Raw genomic sequence first — 18,140 nt, 5'->3', positions numbered from 1 at the left:
TTCCATTCAGAAGAGGGCAGTTAGGTTAATTAATGACTCATCTCTATCAGAGTATCTCCACTCTCCGTCTCATAGATGTACTGTTTCTGCTGCATGCCTTTTCTACAGATACTTCCACAGTAACTGTTCTTCTGAATTGGCTTATATAATTTCCCGGTCTCTCATTAAAACCAGTGAACATCCTTTTACTGTTCAAGTTCAATCCCACAGAACCAACATTTGTTCTTCCTCATTTATTCATTCAATTTCTATTTTTTGGAAAAAACTTCCTTCATACGTATTTCCTGAAAATTACAGTCTACAGAAGTTCAAGGCTAATGTCAACAAGTATCTTCTTTCATCTTTTCAACTTATGCATGGTACCTAAGTACTATATGTTCTAAAAAAAAGTACCCATACATAACAATGATCCTTGAAAAGTAATTTGTTTACTTACTATTCTCTAAAAGTGTAATTTATTTTACTCCCTGCTATAGCTGCTTAGTGCTGATCAGAGGGCTGGTCCCATCCATTCTATATATTTGCCATATTTTCATAACTGTTCCATGTGTTAGCTGTGGTTTTGTTTTCCCTGTGAAAAAAAAATTTGTAAAAAAGACCTCCTATGCCTTTGTTCACCTTACCCAATGGTTCTTTACTAAAAAGACCTCCTATGCCTTTGTTCACCTTACCCAATGGTTCTTTACACTGAGGCAGTGCACTGGTGTCTCACTGTTCTGAAATTCTAACTATTCTCCATTCTGAACCCAAAAATTCTTATATTACTACAACAGCAAAAGCAGCAATTTCTATATATATATATATATATATATATATATATATACACACACACACACACACATATAACATATGTAAAGTAAAATAGGAGGCAGATAGAATGGAAGAGCTCAGAGAAAAGCAAAGAAACAAGAAGTTAAACCAAGACAGAAATAAAAAAGAGGACAGTAGAAGAAGTAATATATATAAACAAACTTGATCTAAATTTATTATTTTTTTGCTTATAATCTATTCCTTCCACTGTACTCCTTTAACTTATTTTTTATCCCCCCCCTTCTGTTTTGATTTTACTACTTTTTTTGTTTAACTTCTTGTTTCTTCACTTTTTTTTTGCACTCTTCCATTCTGCCTCCCTCCTTTTTACTTATTTTACATTACATATGTTGCATTCCTGGCTATATGTTGTTGGGTATGATTATGCAGCCTTTAATGTTTCCAGATATTTCTTGATTGCTTTATTTCTCCAGCCCTTTTCCTCACAGTCTACTGATTTTAATGTTCACACGCACACACATGCATGCGTGTGTGCACACTCACACATACGCACAAGAGAGAGTGAAAGAGAGAAAGAATAAACAACCTGTGAGTTTATTCACATATGTAACCTATTTTATGTTACCTTCAAGTGACATTTGAATTTCCCCAAACTGTCAGCACCAGCCACTTGCAGAATTAACTTATTCCAGCAATTAACAGCTCACTGGCTAAATGAAAATAAAGGTTCCAAATTTGTGGAACCTTAATAACATCAAAAATTTCGCCTTCATTCATTTTGCTATCCCCTCTCAAAGTGTTATGGTTCTGTTTCAGTGTTATAACGAAGTGTCTTAGTAAAAATTATAGAGTTGAGTCTTAATATGTCTTATACTAGTTGGTAGATACTACTATCGTATATAAACTCGTTTACTTTAATACTATTATTTATACTAGTAATATAAATTATAATAAGAGAAGTTAATAATATTATCAACGTAGAACATATTGAGTAGTACAGCTCTGATTCATACTATCTAGTGAAGTGTCTTGTAAGGTACCTGATTGCTAAGCTGTGTAGATCATATACTCAGTCATTCCTCATGTGATTACCCATTTTCAGATCATCTCACGAATCACGTTTTCCATCTTTAGACTCTTGTTTTTTTCAGAAAGCTCATCTTTTTTATAGGTGTGTACATTGCATTCTTTATCATTGCCTCCATGATTTTCCCTACCACGGAAGTAAGATCAACAGTCTGTAGTGTAGTTATCCATTTCACTCTTAGAATGGCCTCTATGTATTCGGTATTATCTTAATACTTCTCCCATACAGAGGAATATCTCTAGAATGCCCTTATTATTAATCTTAATGGTTGAATGCACTTTTTTGCTTTTTTTTCCAAAATTTCTGAGTATGAGTTCAGCAGGAGCCTTACTTGCATTTAGTCTTGAAAGTATTTCTAATTATCATCTGTAATTTCACTTTCTCTAATTTCATAGTTTTTGGCATAACTTGCACAGCCTCTCGTTACTTTGAAGGGCCTGCCATCAGTTCTGTGTGTAGTACCTGTTCAGTTGGTTAGTAATATCAACTGGAATTTTTTGGATTTTATTATTCTGACACCTTTTAAGGACATTTGATAAATTTAATTTAATATTTTTTTCAAAATATTAAATTATTAAATTTCTCTATAAAAATTATTAAATAAATAAATTTTCTGTTTATACTCTGGCACGACAACCAAGTCAGTAGAGTTTACAATAAATTGTCAATACAAATATTTATCGTATTTAGTAGTCCCTTGCTTGAATCCCGTTTCTCTCAAGGAACGCGTGGTATGCACTCTTGCTACTGACCACTGGGCTACGTCAGGCCTTAAATTATTAAAAAATATTAAATTTCAAAAATTTAACTTTTTTTACCCCGAGAATTAGCCTTTGAAACATTCATTGAAACATTACTACCAGTGGCGTAACTATGCCAGTGTGGTGCATTGAGTCCCACAGCCAAAAGGGAGCCCACTGGCCTCCTGCTTGAAACAGAAAAAAATTTAATTGAGTAAAAATGTAAGTTTTCACTCTATTTAAAAAAAAAAAAAAGTCCCTGGCTGCAAAGGTGTAGAAATAGTCACTAAGTCTGAGGTGCAAAAAAGGGAAAAGCAATTAATGATACCGCTGTTTGTTTCAGTTAGACCCAAATTCAAACCAAAACTAAAGTATCTAAAGGTTGTATTTTACTTTTGTTGTTTTCTTTCCCACAATCATCTCATGACATTATAACTCGCATGGTAGTGTGCATCCATTTTTAAAACAGTAACGGATCAGCGTTAGTGGTAGTAAAGGCAGGTTATTGAGATTAGTAGTGATATTTTCTGCTGCATAACAGCTGACGACATAACCGAAGTAAGTCAAGCTTGGTCTATAAGTGTAATTTTAGATTTTTGCTAATATTCAGCGTTATTTTGTTTTTCATTAGTATTTTGTTATTTAGTTCAGTATAAAAATTTTATAATTAATTTCGAATTAACCATGGAGAAAAGCATAAATGCAGAATAAAATGTACTGCTGATGAAGCTCTAACAAAAGAAGTTAAAAAAATTCCAAAATTGACCGTATTTCCCTCATCCAGAAACAGAATGAACATCAACAACAAGTCAATCTATAACTTTTGACACTAACCAAATTGTAAAAGAGCCATCATTTGAGGTTGAGCAAGAGAATGACATTCAAAAAACACCTGAAGAGGAATCATCCTCAAGTAGACCATCTCGCGCAGAAGAAAATAAATTTTTTTTAATGTTGAAAGAAACTGAAAATTATCAATATTGAAAATCTTTAAAAAGAGAATTATCCCACTGACATTGCAAGCTATCCAGAAAATTTAACATCAGATATGAAGTCATTTGTTATAAAATACAGTGCTTGCAAGTCAAAAGGACCATTTCCGAAAAATAACAAAAATAGATCATTTTCGGTAAAATATTACTCAACCACTAGTAAATCTGGATTAAAAATGAACAGGCAATGATTGTGCTACTCCCAAAAACTGGAATCCGTATATTGCAAGCCATGCTGGATGTTTTCTGGAACTAGATGTAACTGGATGAAAGGCACCAATGTTTGGCAAAATTTGTCCACTAAAATTAAAGACCATAAATATAGCAAAAGAAAACATGGTAAAGGATATACAGGACTTGATAGAATTATGGAAGAAAATTTGCGTGAACAATGTAATTTTTGGAGAAAGTATTAGAACAGGCAATTAAAATAATTCTAAAATTGTCAAGAAATTTATTAGCTTTAAGGGATCACAGGAAAATTTAAGTGATATATACTTTGGAAATTTTTTGTCAGATGTAAAGTTGTTAGCAGAATATTACCCAATTATGTGACAGGCTGTGGGGGATACCGACCGGAAGCGTTACTTATTTAAGTCCCAAAGTCCATAATGAAGTTATTGAATACTTGAGCCAACATTTAACAAAACAATTAATTAAGGATATTAAAGAAGATCCATATTTTTCCATCATTGCTGATACAATGCAAGATATCTCAAAACTTTTAATGTTAACCAAGCTTGTGTAGCTGCTTCTCACCTTGGTTTTGTCAATATAGTCTCAGGCCAAACAGAGTGGTATGGGTCATTGTCTAAATAATTATGCTATTTGGCTGAATGTTGCTTAATAATTTTTCTTGGAGCCATTTCTCAAAACATGAGCACCATTAATTTCATTGTGGTAATCACATAGCTGCTTTTCTTATGAAAATGCACTTCCACATCTGGGAAGAAACTTGATTCGCTTCTGGCATGTATCAGCATAACCTCTGATCTTTGCCAGACAGAGCCTTCATCTCTGTAGTAATCCTCTCAAAAAGCATATTTCCCATTTTTAAGAGTCGAGTCCTAAAATACTTTGTTTTTGTGTGACCAACATTAACCCAGATTTTGTATTAGTATATCATCGAGGGTGTAAAGATTCACGATTTCTAAGCAATAAAATTAAACAACATATAAGAACTTTCGAGGCATTTTTTCAACTTAGACTGAATCAAAGCCAACAGTTGTTCTTATACCCCAGAAGTTACAACCAAATATACAACAATATGTACTTCAATCCTGGTGGGGGGGGGGGGTTAGAAGCTCAGACTAACATGTCAACATTCCTCTGCCTTTCAACTATCACTCTCTGAATTCAGTACGTGCTGACTACTCATTTGATTATATACCTGCCATCCCTCATCACTATGCAAAATAATGGCCTTCATAATAAGATGTATGCGGGTCCCAGAATTACGATTAATAATAGGACCCATGGTAGCTATATGGATGACTTATAACCATGAGAGATGGCATATATTATGAGCCACATCCAATATTTCAATGTTTATTCCAAGGGTTAAGATTACAGTGCTGCTCAACCCTTTAATACTCAGCAAGCAGTACCACTAAAATTGGCCTGGTGGATAGCCCTCTCATGCTCGGAAACATGATCACATAGCCTGTGCTTAGTTTCACCAATGTAGCCTATCCCACAATCTGGGCAAGCAATACAGTGTACCACCATTGAACAATACAAAAAGGAAGGGTTAGTTTTATCCTAGGCATAACCAATTGCAATTTTCTGCCAGGAAGTTATACACAGCCAATTTGATAATCTTTTAAAACCTAGCAAGACGAATGGAGGCACCCAGATAGTAAGGTATATATGCAGTGGCGATACGTGAATCATTGCGCCTAGGATGGGAACCAACTTTGTCACATTGAATTTGTATTCTGTCCAAAACGTGAGGAGGCGGGGGAACATTTGCATTTGAATAAATCTGCCAGAGTTCTAGGAAACTTGGCCTCTCTGGGCCGATTTATAGTTAGTAAATTGACTCTGGCACAGATTTTTTATATACCGAGATAACCACCTGGTAATAATAGTATTGTTCCATTTATTTTAATGCCTATGTATTTTTATTTTTAAATTAAATTACTTAATATTCAAATTATTGGTTGCAATATTTTTATCAATATGAGTATATCTGATGCCCGAGGTCTCTTCTGTTACATTAAACCATACAGTATCTTTAAGTGCATGAACCTCCTTTGAGCTACATACAATTTGGGTTACTCTATGGTGTGGTTTTCTGTATTGATTGGAGTGGCTCCTATGACCACTGAAGAAAATTGTCCTACAGGATCTTAATTGTGTTCTCTTACAATCCAGCTGTATATCAGCCAAAATAGTGGTCTATTTTTTGTTAAATTATGATTATTATCATAATTTAACTTATAACTTCTATCAGAAAAATGTTGGTAACTTATAACTTCTATCAGTTTCATGCTGCCCATGTCCTTGGAAACGCAGAAAATTCAAATTATTCAAAATGATAAAAGATATGCATACATTTTTCCATTTGGAAAAATATGGACGATTTTTCCAGATAGTTTGTGGACCCCACCTTCTGTATAAAATTAAACAACATATAGGGAACTTGGAAAGTTCCTTATATGTTGTTTCAATGATACAGTATCATCATTCTTGAAAGAATGATGAATGTAGTTTAAAATAATTATGGAGTTTCTTCAAAACTATTGTTCAGACCTTCTGAGGAGGAAGAAATTGAAAGTTATGAAAGTATCATTGAAAAATGCCCCATTAAATTTAAAAAAATAAAATTTAAGATTAGTGTGAAGATTTATTTGTTGCATTCCCACATTGACATTTTTTTCTAGAATTTTTTAGTTGCATCAGTGGAAGAGGGGGATCAACTCCACAAGGAATAAAGTAGATAAGAATGATGCAGTAGAGTAGAATGTAAACAGATTGCTGCTTCTGTCTGAAAAGGAAAATATATGTTCATAATGCAAAAATAAAACACACAAAAACTTTGATATAATATAAAAGACCTAGAATTTATTCCAAAAATATATGTTGAACCTACAAGAATGTGAAGTTTTGTATTCATGTTCTTCTGTTTCTTTACTTTGAGTTTTGTCTATTTTATTATAAAAAATCATTGTCATTTATATAAATTAAATTTTCAGTAAGGAAAGTGAAAAAATGTGGATTCCTTTTTCTGAATTTATGGAAACTCCTCCCTCTTATGATGCAAATAGAAAATTAAATCAAATAAAATCAAATCAGTTTTGAGGTGGGTGTAGTTTGACATAAAGAAGGCGGATTTATTTGAATATAAATATTGTTTTACAAGTTTCAGTTTGGAGGCTTCGTAATTTGATTTTTTTGTGCAGTGCTGCATTTATAAATTACTTCATTTCATTTAATATTAAAGTATATTATTATTTTCTGTTAATCTATTCTATAGTTACTTTATATTTTTTAGAGGTGCTTCTGTTGATGTAAAGAATAAGAAGGGAAATTCTCCATTGTGGCTTGCAGCAAATGGTAAATATTTTGTTTAATTCATTTATTTTGAAATTTTATATTTGACATTTTTAAGTTTGATGCTGTAAGTCTCTTTTTATTTATTCATTTCTAAAATTTTTTACCATAACACAGTCTGTCAAAAAAACAAGGTACCGATACTTTAGAATTCTTTTAAATTTCCATTATTATTGCTGTTAACCTGTGTTCTCCAAATGCTATCAAGTATGTGTGGGGGGGGGGGTTAAAACATTCATACCATTTAAAATGTGTGCATTTTAGATTCTGTTGTGTGTATCACACACCGGAATCTAAAATATATCAAAGTGTGAAACTTTGCACAGGCAAAGTGTTACATTTTCAATAACAAAAATATATTCACACTGGCAGCATTTATTTATTTGTTTTTTTTTTTTTTAAATAATAATTTAAGTAGTTGAATACGCCAGAATTTATGCATCTCCGAGAAGGGTTCCACATCAGAGTGCAGTTGAGAAAACAACAAAATTTAAAACACTATTATGCAGTTACTGTCTCAGTGGAAAAGATTGAGAATATAAATTTCAGAAAATGACCATTTCAGATTACAATAAAATCTCCATTAACTGCCACACCATCTCACAAGACTGGGGCGGGGTGAAAAAAAAAAGAGCTTAACAGACGTTATATCTGAATAGTGTGGTTTGGATGCCAAATTTTTCTAATTTTTATCAGGTTGTTAGTAAATTAAAACAGAGTTTCAGTGTAACATAAAATAACTTGTTTATAATATCAAATTATTATTTTGATTTAGTTTGCCTAAGATAATTTCTTATATTTAACAATAATTCTTTAAAATTTGACCATTTAGAAAACATTTTGACACAACATTCAAGCCACAAATTCTTTTATTTATTTATTTTTTTGGCATTGAGACCTGTTTTTTTTATTGCATCAAGTTTTTGGAAACTCTTGTATTTCTTCTTCATTGTCAATGATATATGGACATGTCCATATATCAGTGACTATTTTTTCCAGGTCATTTCATATGCCCACAAATCATTTTTTTAAATTTAAACTTTTTTTTCCCCTGTATTGAGGAACTAAGCATGTCCTGGGAAGAGTTTGTTGCAATCACCATTTATTATTTTCTAATTTGGCACACTTTTATTAGCCATTTTATTAGCCTTTTTAACCATTTTTTTTAATAGCTTCAGTTTTGACTCTGGAACAAAGAGGAGCTCATCCATTCCCCCCCTTCTAAAATTTAATATCATTGCTTGTATAATATATATTCCTTGATTGAATCAGAGTTTTATATATTACAGAGTTATAGAGTCCATAATTTTTATGTGCTTTAATATGATACCTAAATTTACGTCGTCATTATTTCTTGATGCCAAAAAAGAGAAAATCATGAAGTGCCTTTTAAAAATAGATGATAGGTGTGAAATAGCCAGTGAACTGAACAGATTGAGGGGAAAAAATAAAATAAAAAAAAGTACAAAATTGCATTCTCTTATCTACAAAAATGCGTACTTAATACAAATAACATTGGATTTTGTGGAACTGAATGCATGATTTACATTCGGCAAGTGCACAACAGAGGGCACAATAAGAGTGATTTAGTAAGGGACTGACAAAAAAAAAAATTCCACTTTTTAAATAGAGGGTGTTGTTTAATAGAGGGCCATTTAAAGCACATGTACCACTGTATAAATTAAGAATACATTTTAAAATCTAAATCCTAAAATGGGGTAGTAATCTTTATCTCTGTATTGTTTGGTCAACTACACATTTAATTATCCTTCCAGACTCTCCCCATTAATGTTTACCTTTTTTTTGTTTTTTTTTTTTTGTTTTGATAGCATCATTTATTTTATTTAATTAGTACCAATATACACAAAATTCATTTCAAAATCAGGAAGCACTTTAAAAAGTGTACACAGTACTGCACATATAAATCATGCATTTTTCTCTCAGTACATTCATTAATTTCTTTTGTAATTGTTTGTATATACCATTACTATCTACAAATTCTGAATTGCTTGTCAGTAAATTGTATTTCATTTTTTGATTATCTGGCATCCAGCTCCCCATTATGATACGGGTAAACAGTGTTCCACCTTATGAAGGGCTACTTTTAAGTATACTTGGTATTTTGAAATACCAATTATACTTTTAAAATCCAATTTTGAATCCAAGTCAAAATTTTTCAATTTTGAGTTCACAGTAACCACACACTAAGTTCAATGATTGCTTATTGTTTCTTAATTTGATAGTAACAATTGTCATTGTAAGGTAATTGTAAGACTGCATATGGAATACTGTGTTCAAGTTTGGAGATTGCACATAAAAAAAAAAAGACATTAAACTTATTGAAAGGGTTGCAAAGATAGGCAACATTCCTATCTTTGGACCCTTTCAAACCCTTTCCTATCTTTGGAATTGGAGGGATTGCCATAAGGACCATATGAGGAAAGACAAGAAAATGGTTGGCATATGCAGTTGTGAACATTAAAATCACCAAGGAAAATTACCTCATTGTTAGGAAAGGTTGGACTGGAGAAAATCGCGTTTGAAAGATAGGAAGTCAAAGAGTTCCAATTTATTAGTGGAGTTAGGAAAATGGATAGAGGCAGCAGATGAATTTGAGAGAATGGGGTAGAAAGATTTTAAGCAAGAGAAGATTCTAAATTACTAACTTTCTGACAGGGAATATCAGAGTAGATATATACACAGATACCACCTTTGAAGCAAAAGGAATCATACAGTAAATACAGCCAGGCCTCACATAACACTAGTTCGATTAATGTGCTTTTTAGTTACCGCTATTTGAAAAAATTATACCACTTTTCACTTTACATGATGCAAATTTCCAGTTAACGCAATCTTTATTTTCTTTTTTTATGTGATAGTTGAAAAACATTTGAATTGCGTGCTAAGCTTACTGTGCGTTGTTTGGGCAATAAACAAGTGTTTTCCCGCTGTACTCACCTCTGTGTGTTCCATCAACCATCGGAAGAAAACATGTTACTTGTTTGTCTCCCGCTAATAAAGTTACTTACAGACTTGCATTTAAAAATTGTAATGTAATTTTTAAATGAGACGGATAAAATCATTACTGTAAAGGAGATAACAGTAAAAGAACTAGATGAAATCTTTCATATCACAGAGAAAATCAAACAAAAGGCTTGAGGTTCTTTGAAATATTTATTTCGCCAGGGCTTAGAGATTTCATAATTTTTTTTCATCAATCAATCAATCAATCAATCAGAAATTGATTGATGAAAAAAAGAAAGCCAGCACTGTTCAAATATTTCCATAACAAATAGTTTCTTCATTGTGTAATTTTTTCATGGCACCCTAGGCCAAAAGAAATACCTAACAGTTCCATTTATTAAGTAGTTGGGTCCAAACAACTTACTAAGTGTTATTGAAACTGTGAACTACCTCGAGCTAGTAGTTCGCGCGGTGTCCGATAGATGTTGAGTATCGCTGTGTTTCTCTCAAATTTAAAATTTACTGCGGTGCACAGTTTGGGAACCTCTGTTTTATGCAATAAACATTTCATTCCATAATTATTTTCATTATCTTTTACATGGTATACAGTTAAAACATTATTTAAAAGGTATTTTTAAAATTCTTCATAGACATTTCTCTGAAGGTCAAGAACCCATTATAATTTTTTCTATTGATTATTATATTCAATTAATGCATTTCCGTTTTGCCCGATGTACTGGCAGGATGAATTAATCACGTTAATTGAGGCCAGCCTGTAGTTAAATAATTAGGGCAACTGAGATGAGCAGTGGTTGAGACAACTGATAATTAAGATTATGTTAAGGAAAACAGAAAGAGAGGCTTAGTAGGACTGTAAATGGAAATCATTGAGATTGGAACTCTCAGTTCCAATCTCAATGATTGGAACTGAGACCACTTATATTTGTGAAATGAACTAGAAAGTTTTTGACAGAATTGGATCTATTTGCAGTTTGTTTGTTTGTTTGCTTGACTACTTTATGATGTATTTATTCAGTAGTGAAGTAAACATGCAGGAAGATCAATAGATATTATCTGATGTACATACAACAAGAATAAGGCAATATTATGTCAAAGAGTTTTGACATAATATTGCCTTGACAATGCCTCCCACATGCACATTGCTTATACTCCCTTCAGTCACTGTCTGACAGAGTATAGGCATTGAGATTATTCACTAGCTGATCCGGATGCCTCTTAGAACACTACCAATAGGTTTGGTCCAGTGGAGCGTCTATTGACTGGCCTGCAAATACTGTTTTGAGATGAACCATCAAAATGTAAGGATGATTGGATCTTTCCATGATGCCCTTTATTATTTCAAAAGACATCAGTCATACTGCATGATAGAAGATATGGGGGTTGCTTGACCTTTGCTCTGTAGATTTGGATTTCACTACTTCAAGACTTGAATCAGTTAAGAAGTGATGGTATATAACCAGATTGACGAGAGTTATCTACAATCTAGTATTGCCTGGTAACACAGAGGGGACATCATTTCTCGGTGTGGTGTTAACATCACACCTTGATACCTGTTACATTGGTTCATACCACAGTGGTCATCTCCAGTATACTAGATTTGGAATCTTAGGACTTGCACACGAAGATTATACCCAGGGTTACTAGCATTACCACCATTATGATGGCGCAAACAATGGAATTGGTTGTTACAGAACAGCTAGATAATTAGGGCAACTGAGATGAGCAATAGTTGAGACAACTGATAATTAAGATTATGTTAAGAAAAAAAGGAAGAGAGGCTTAGTAGGACTGCAAATCGAAATCATTTGCAGTCCTACAAAGCTGGATTTCACTAAAAATTCACTTGCAAGTGTCAATTGTATATCAGTTCAATTGTTATTTTTGACTCCTGGGTACTGACCCTAGCTTGTTACACCTGAGAGAATGTCTGTGACAAACATCAAGACCTCATTCAATAAGTTACTTCTTATCTTGAACAGCCTCTGCGCATTTCTTGGTAAACCAAGATTAGATTTACACAAAAAGTGATATTGTTGTACACGTTGGCACTATGACCTTAAGAGGATATCTGCAGATTTAATTCAAGTACAGGTCAATGCTGACAAACAGTCTCGAGTTAGGGTTAAATTTGAAAGTGTCTGCAATTCTACCTAGACACGATAGGAGGGAGTATATGATGAGAGCCTTGTCAATCAGTTTGACCCTGGAGAGATTGTGCAAGGCTCATAGGTAGAATTTTTTTCAGCATGGTCTATGCTTGCTAACAGGATATAAATGGGATACATTTAAATAGAAAAGGTGCAAGAATATTTGCTGATGTTATAGAGGCAGTGCTAGGTGGGTCGGAAAACTGCTAGTTTGGTGGGGGATTCACAGATTAAAAGATTAATGGTAGCCGTAGGCAGAAGCAAAAGTGATTCTTGCACTGTTTCTATTGTAAGGAGCTGCAGCATAGAGAGCAAGTTGCTGGGCATTTCAAGAGCTGCTGGTAGTCATAATACATGGGAGGATTCACAGACTAAAAGATTAAAAGTAGCCACAGGCAGAGGTGTAGGTGATTCTTGCAATAATTCTATTAGAATAAGCAGCAGCGTGGAGCGAGGGGTGTTCAGGGTTTCAGGGACTTGATGGCAATCATTGTGAAACAGGTGGGTATATTGGGATGTGTTAGGGTAACTAATAATAAGAATAGGTACATGTATACTTACATGTATACCAATGCTAGAAGTAGTAAATAAATTGCATGTATAGTAAATAAATTTGATGAATTTGAAGTGTCGGACAAGACATCAAAGGCGGATATTGTTGGGATAGCAGAGACGTGGTGTCACACAGATATAAGGAATGCAGAACTGGAATTTGGGGAGGTCAGTGTGTACTGAAAGGATAGGCAGGGAGGAGGGGTTATGCTGTTAATTAAGAAAAACATAAAATCAAAAGAGGTGCATCCAGTTGATATAGATGAACAGTGCACTGTTCAGTCAGTTTGGTGTAACATAAGCACTTCGAACGCAAAAATAAGAGTAGAAGTGTGTTATAGACCTAATGACTCGAATGAGTGCAACAAACAATTGTACAGAGAAATAGAGTGGGCTAGTAAATCCGAATGTCTTATAATGGGGGATTTTAGCTTCCCATGTATAGACTGGAACTTATGGGTTGGTCACACGCACACTAATAAGACTTTTGTGGATTTATTGGATTATTGTTTTCTGCAGCAGCATGTTCGAGAGGCAACCAGACAGGGTAATAGTCTTGATCTGGTCATCAGCAGTGATCATTCGTGTATTAACAATTTGCAGATAAAGGAACCATTAGGTGGCAGTGATCACAGTGTACTGATGTGGGATTTACTTAAAGATATAATTACCATCAGGGGTAAAGGAAGTGGTTTTTGCTTCCGTAAAGGTGACTACAGTGGTCTTAGACAGTTTTTAAATTCTGTACAGTGGGACCAACTGATGATGATACCAACAGCAAATTCTAAGTGGGAAACATTCAAAGAATTAATAGTGGAAGCTACTAAATATTTCTCTACTACTTGAAAAGAAAAAGAAATATTGTTGAAGGTTTAGGCCTAAATGGTTGTCAAATGAACTAAAGAGATTCGTGGCAGAGGAGAAAAATGCATGGGATGCATATAAATTATCAGGTGACACAGAAACCTATGATATATATAAGCTAGTCTGTAATCAAGTCACAAAGGAGGTTAGGCAGATGAAGGTAGATTACAAGAAATCATTGGCAAAGGATGCTAAGAAAAATAGCAAGGATTTCTTTACTTATATAAACTCGAAAAGGAAGGGTATGAATCTGATTCGTCCACTTGATATTGATGGTTCGACTGTTGATGATCCTGCTCAGATAGAAAATAAACTGAATGCGTATTTTGCATCTACATTAACACAAGAGGAGTTATTAAGGTTTGAAAATGTCACAAGGTTATCAAATTGTAACAGGGTGCTTAATGATTTTGTAATAACTGAGAACAAAGTGGAGGAGACATTTTTGAAGTTAAACATAAGAAAAAGCACCTGGGGTGGATAGGATCTATCCAGTTATATTAAAGGAGGTGGCAAAGGAAGTAAGCAAACCCTTAGCCATAATTATGAGAGCATCCTTGGACTCAGGGAAGGTCCCCACGGACTGGAGATGTGCAAATGTGTCCCCAATTCACAAAGGGGGATCGAAGGGTGACACGAGTAAATACAGACCAGTTAATTTAACTTCTGTTCTGGGTAAAATAATGGAGTCACTGGTTAAAGATGCATTGCAGGAGCATCTACACAAGACTGCAGCAATAATTCAGACAGCATGGGTTTGTTAAGGGAAAGTCTTGTCTGACAAATTTGATAGGATTTTATGATGTGGTTACAAAGGAACTGGATACAAAAAATAATTTTGATATCATATATTTGGATTTCAGGAAAGCTTTTGACACTGTTGCGCATGGAAGACTATTGTACAAATTGGAGCAGAATGGTATTAAGGGTAAGTTGCTACAATGGATAAAAGGATGATTGAGTGGGAGACGACAGAGGGTGGTAATCAATGGGTGCTGCTCTTCGTGGACTAATGTTATTAGTGGAGTCCCACGTGGTTCGGTGTTGGATCCACTGTTGTTTTATATATTTATCAATGATATTGATGAAGGTATATCAGGCTTAATGTCGAAGTTTGCAGATGACATAAAGGTTGGCAGGGTTGTTAATGACAGTAATGTCAGTGTGTTACTGCAACAGGATCTAGAAAATTTAGGCAGATGGGCTGAGAAGTGGCAACTGAAGTTTAACCTTGAAAAATGCCAAGTACTGAATATTGGTAGAAGTAACCCCAGAGAAACGTACCAACTGTGTGGTACTACACTTAAGGCGGTAGAAAATGAAAAAGACCTGAGAGTAATTGTACAGTTAGATATGAAGTTTTCTGAGCAATGCAGACAGGCTGCCAGGGAAAGTCATGGGGTGTTGTCAGTGATATACAGGAATGTTGCTAGCAGGGAAAAGGAGGTGATTTCCCTCTGTATAAGGCAATGGTCAGGCCATGCCTTGATTACTGTGTGCAGGTCTGGAGGCCTCATTTTAGGAAGGATGTAGATTTGCTTAAGCATGTACGCAGAAGGGTAACAAGATTGGTGAGGGGAATGAAGGGATCCTCTTACCAGGAGAGGGTTAAGTTCTGCAAATTGCAGCAGCTGGAGACTAGGCACCTTCGAGGTGATCTGATTGAGGTGTATAAGGCCTTGAATGGGTTGAGCGTGCTGAATTCTGATGGGATCCTTCCACTTGTTCAGATTACGAACCTAAGGGGCCGTAAATTCAAATTAAGAAAGGACAGATGTAGAATAGATGTGTGGAAATTTGCCTTTAGCCAGGGGGTGGTTAATTGCTGGAACAAACTTCCATCTGTCGTTGTGGAAGTTGATAGGTTGAATAAATTTAAGGAGGAACTGGACAGGCATTTCGAGGGAATGGTGTGTTTTTTTTTTTTTTTTGGCTGATGCTGCATAAGCTTATACCCTTGCTTTCTTGCATCACATGCCACTTCTACTACTATAACAGACAGAGGGACAAGCAAATTATATATGTATATATAATTTAAAAATCAGAAACTTGATTTCGGATCCCATGAAGGATCCCATCAGAATTCAGCATGCTCAACCCATTCAAGGCCTTATACACCTCAATGAGATCACCGCGCAGGTGCCTAGTCTCCAGCCACTGCAATTTGCAGAACTTAAGCCTCTCTTGGTAAGAGGATCCCTTCATTCCCCTCATCAATCTTGTTGCCCTTCTCTGTACACACTCAAGTAAATCTACATCCTTCCTAAAATGAGGCCTCCAGACCTGTACGGAGTACTCAAAGCGTGGCCTGATCATTGCCTTATACAGAGGGACAATCACTTCCTTCTCCCTGCTAGCAAAATTCCTATATATATCATTGACAAAACCCCATGGCCTTCCCTGGCAATCTGTCTGCATTGCTCAGAAAACTTCATATCTGACTGCACAATTACTCCCAGGTCTTTTTCATTTTCTATCACCTTAAGTGTAGTACCACACAGTTGGTACGTTTCTCTGGGATTACTTCTACCCATATGCAGTACTTGCATTTGTCAAGGTTAAACTTCAGTTGCCACTTCTTAGCCCATCTGCCAAAATTATCTAGATCTTGTTGCAGTAGTACACTGCCATTACTGTCATTAACATCCCTGCCAACCTTTGTATCATCTGCAAACTTTGACATTAAGCCTGATACATCTTCATCAATATCATTGATAAATATACAAAACAACAGTGGACCCAACACCGAACCCTGTGGGACTCCACTAATAACATTAGTCCCCAAAGAGCAGCACCCATTGATTACCACCCTCTGTCTTCTCCCACTGAACCATCCTTTTATCCATTGTAGCAACTTACCCTTAATACCATTCTGCTCCAATTTGTACAATAGTCTTCCATGCACAACAGTGTCAAAACTTTCCTGAAATCCAAATATATGATATCAAAATTATTTTTTGTATCCAGTTCCTTTGTAACCACACCATAAAATCCTATCAAATTTGTCAGACAAGACTTTCCATTAGCAAACCCATGCTGTGTCTGAATTATTGCTGCAGTCTTGTCTAGATGATCCTGCAATGCATCTTTAACCAGTGACTCCATTATTTTAGCCGGAACAGAAGTTAAACTAACTGGTCTGTAATTACTTGTGTCACCCTTCAATCCCCCTTTGTGAATTGGCGATACATTTGCACATCTCCAGTCCGTGGGAACCTCCCCTGAGTCCAAGGATGCTCTCATAATTATGGCTAAGGGTTAGCTTAGTTGCTTTGCTGCCTCCTTTAATATAACTGGATAGATCCCATGCACCCCAAGTGCTTTTCTTATGTTTAACTTCAACAGTTTCTCCTCCACTTTGCTCTCAGTTATTACAAAATCATTAAGTATCCTGCTACAATTTGATAACCTTCTGCCATTTGGAAACCTTAATAATTCATCATGTGTGAATGTAGATGCAAAATACTCATTGTTTGTTTGCTATCTGAACAGTATCATCAACAGTCGAACCATCGATGTCAAGCGGACCAATCAGATTAATCCCCTTCCTTTTAGAGTTTATATAAGTAAAGAAATCCTTGCTGTTTTTCTTTGCATCTTTTGCCAAGGATTTCTCATAATCTGCCTTCACCTGCCTAACCTCTTTTGTGACCTGATTACAGACTAGCTTATATCTGCCATAGGCCACTGAGTCGCTTGATAATTTATATGCATCCCATGCATTTTACTTCTCTGTTACGAGTCTCATTAGTTCATTAGATAACCATTTTGGCCTAAACCTTGAACAATATTTCTTAATAGGTATGCACTTCCTTAATAGGTAAGGAAGTGCATCCAGTTGACACGGGTGGACAGTGCAATGTTGAGTCTGTTTGGTGCAGCATAAACACTGGGAAAGGGAAAATGAGAGTAGGAGTATGTTATAGGCCTAATGACACTGATGAATACAGTGAACAGTTGTGCAGAGAAATAGAATGGGCCAATAAATCAGAATGTCTTATAATGGGGGATTTTAACCTTCCAGATATCGACTGGAACTTGTGCCTTGGTCACTTGCATGCTAGCAAGACCTTTGTGGATTTATTGGAGGGTTGTTTTCTACAGCAACATGTTCGAGGGGCAACCAGACGGAGTAATACACTTGATCTGATTATCAGCAGTGATGATGCATGCATTAAGAATTTGCAGATAAAGGAACCACTAGGTGACAGTGATCACAGTGTACTTATGTGGGATTTACTTAAAGATGTAACTACCATCAAGGGAAGGGTTTTTGTAAAGGTGACTACAGAGGTCTCAAACAGTTTTTAAATTCTATAGAGTGGGATAAACTGATGATGTTACCAATGTTGAGTTCTAAATGGGAAGCCTTCAGGGGCTTAATCTTGGAGGCTACTAGGCTTTTCATACCAACTAAGAAATACTGTTCAAGGTTCAGGCCTAAATG

General features: G+C 35.1%; 1 protein-coding gene across 3 annotated transcripts in view; it reads left to right on the top strand.

The window, feature by feature from the left end:
* Positions 1–18,140, top strand: part of LOC150088195 (ankyrin repeat domain-containing protein 17-like) — a 1,023,061-nt gene that overhangs the window by 455,632 nt on the left and 549,289 nt on the right. For all 3 annotated transcript variants that reach the window (XM_090369376.1, XM_090369375.1, XM_090369377.1), the window contains exon 20: positions 7,087–7,148. In XM_090369376.1, coding sequence (XP_090225502.1) covers positions 7,087–7,148 — 62 coding nt within the window. The remainder of the gene's footprint in view (positions 1–7,086; positions 7,149–18,140) is intronic.

Source organism: Mastigoproctus giganteus, chromosome 3 (assembly GCF_048544385.1).
Source record: "Mastigoproctus giganteus isolate SK-2022 chromosome 3, ASM4854438v1, whole genome shotgun sequence".
Classification (NCBI taxonomy): Eukaryota; Metazoa; Arthropoda; class Arachnida; order Uropygi; family Thelyphonidae; genus Mastigoproctus; species Mastigoproctus giganteus.
The sequence above is the reverse complement of the archived record's forward strand: the minus strand, read 5'-3'. Positions and strand labels throughout refer to the sequence as shown.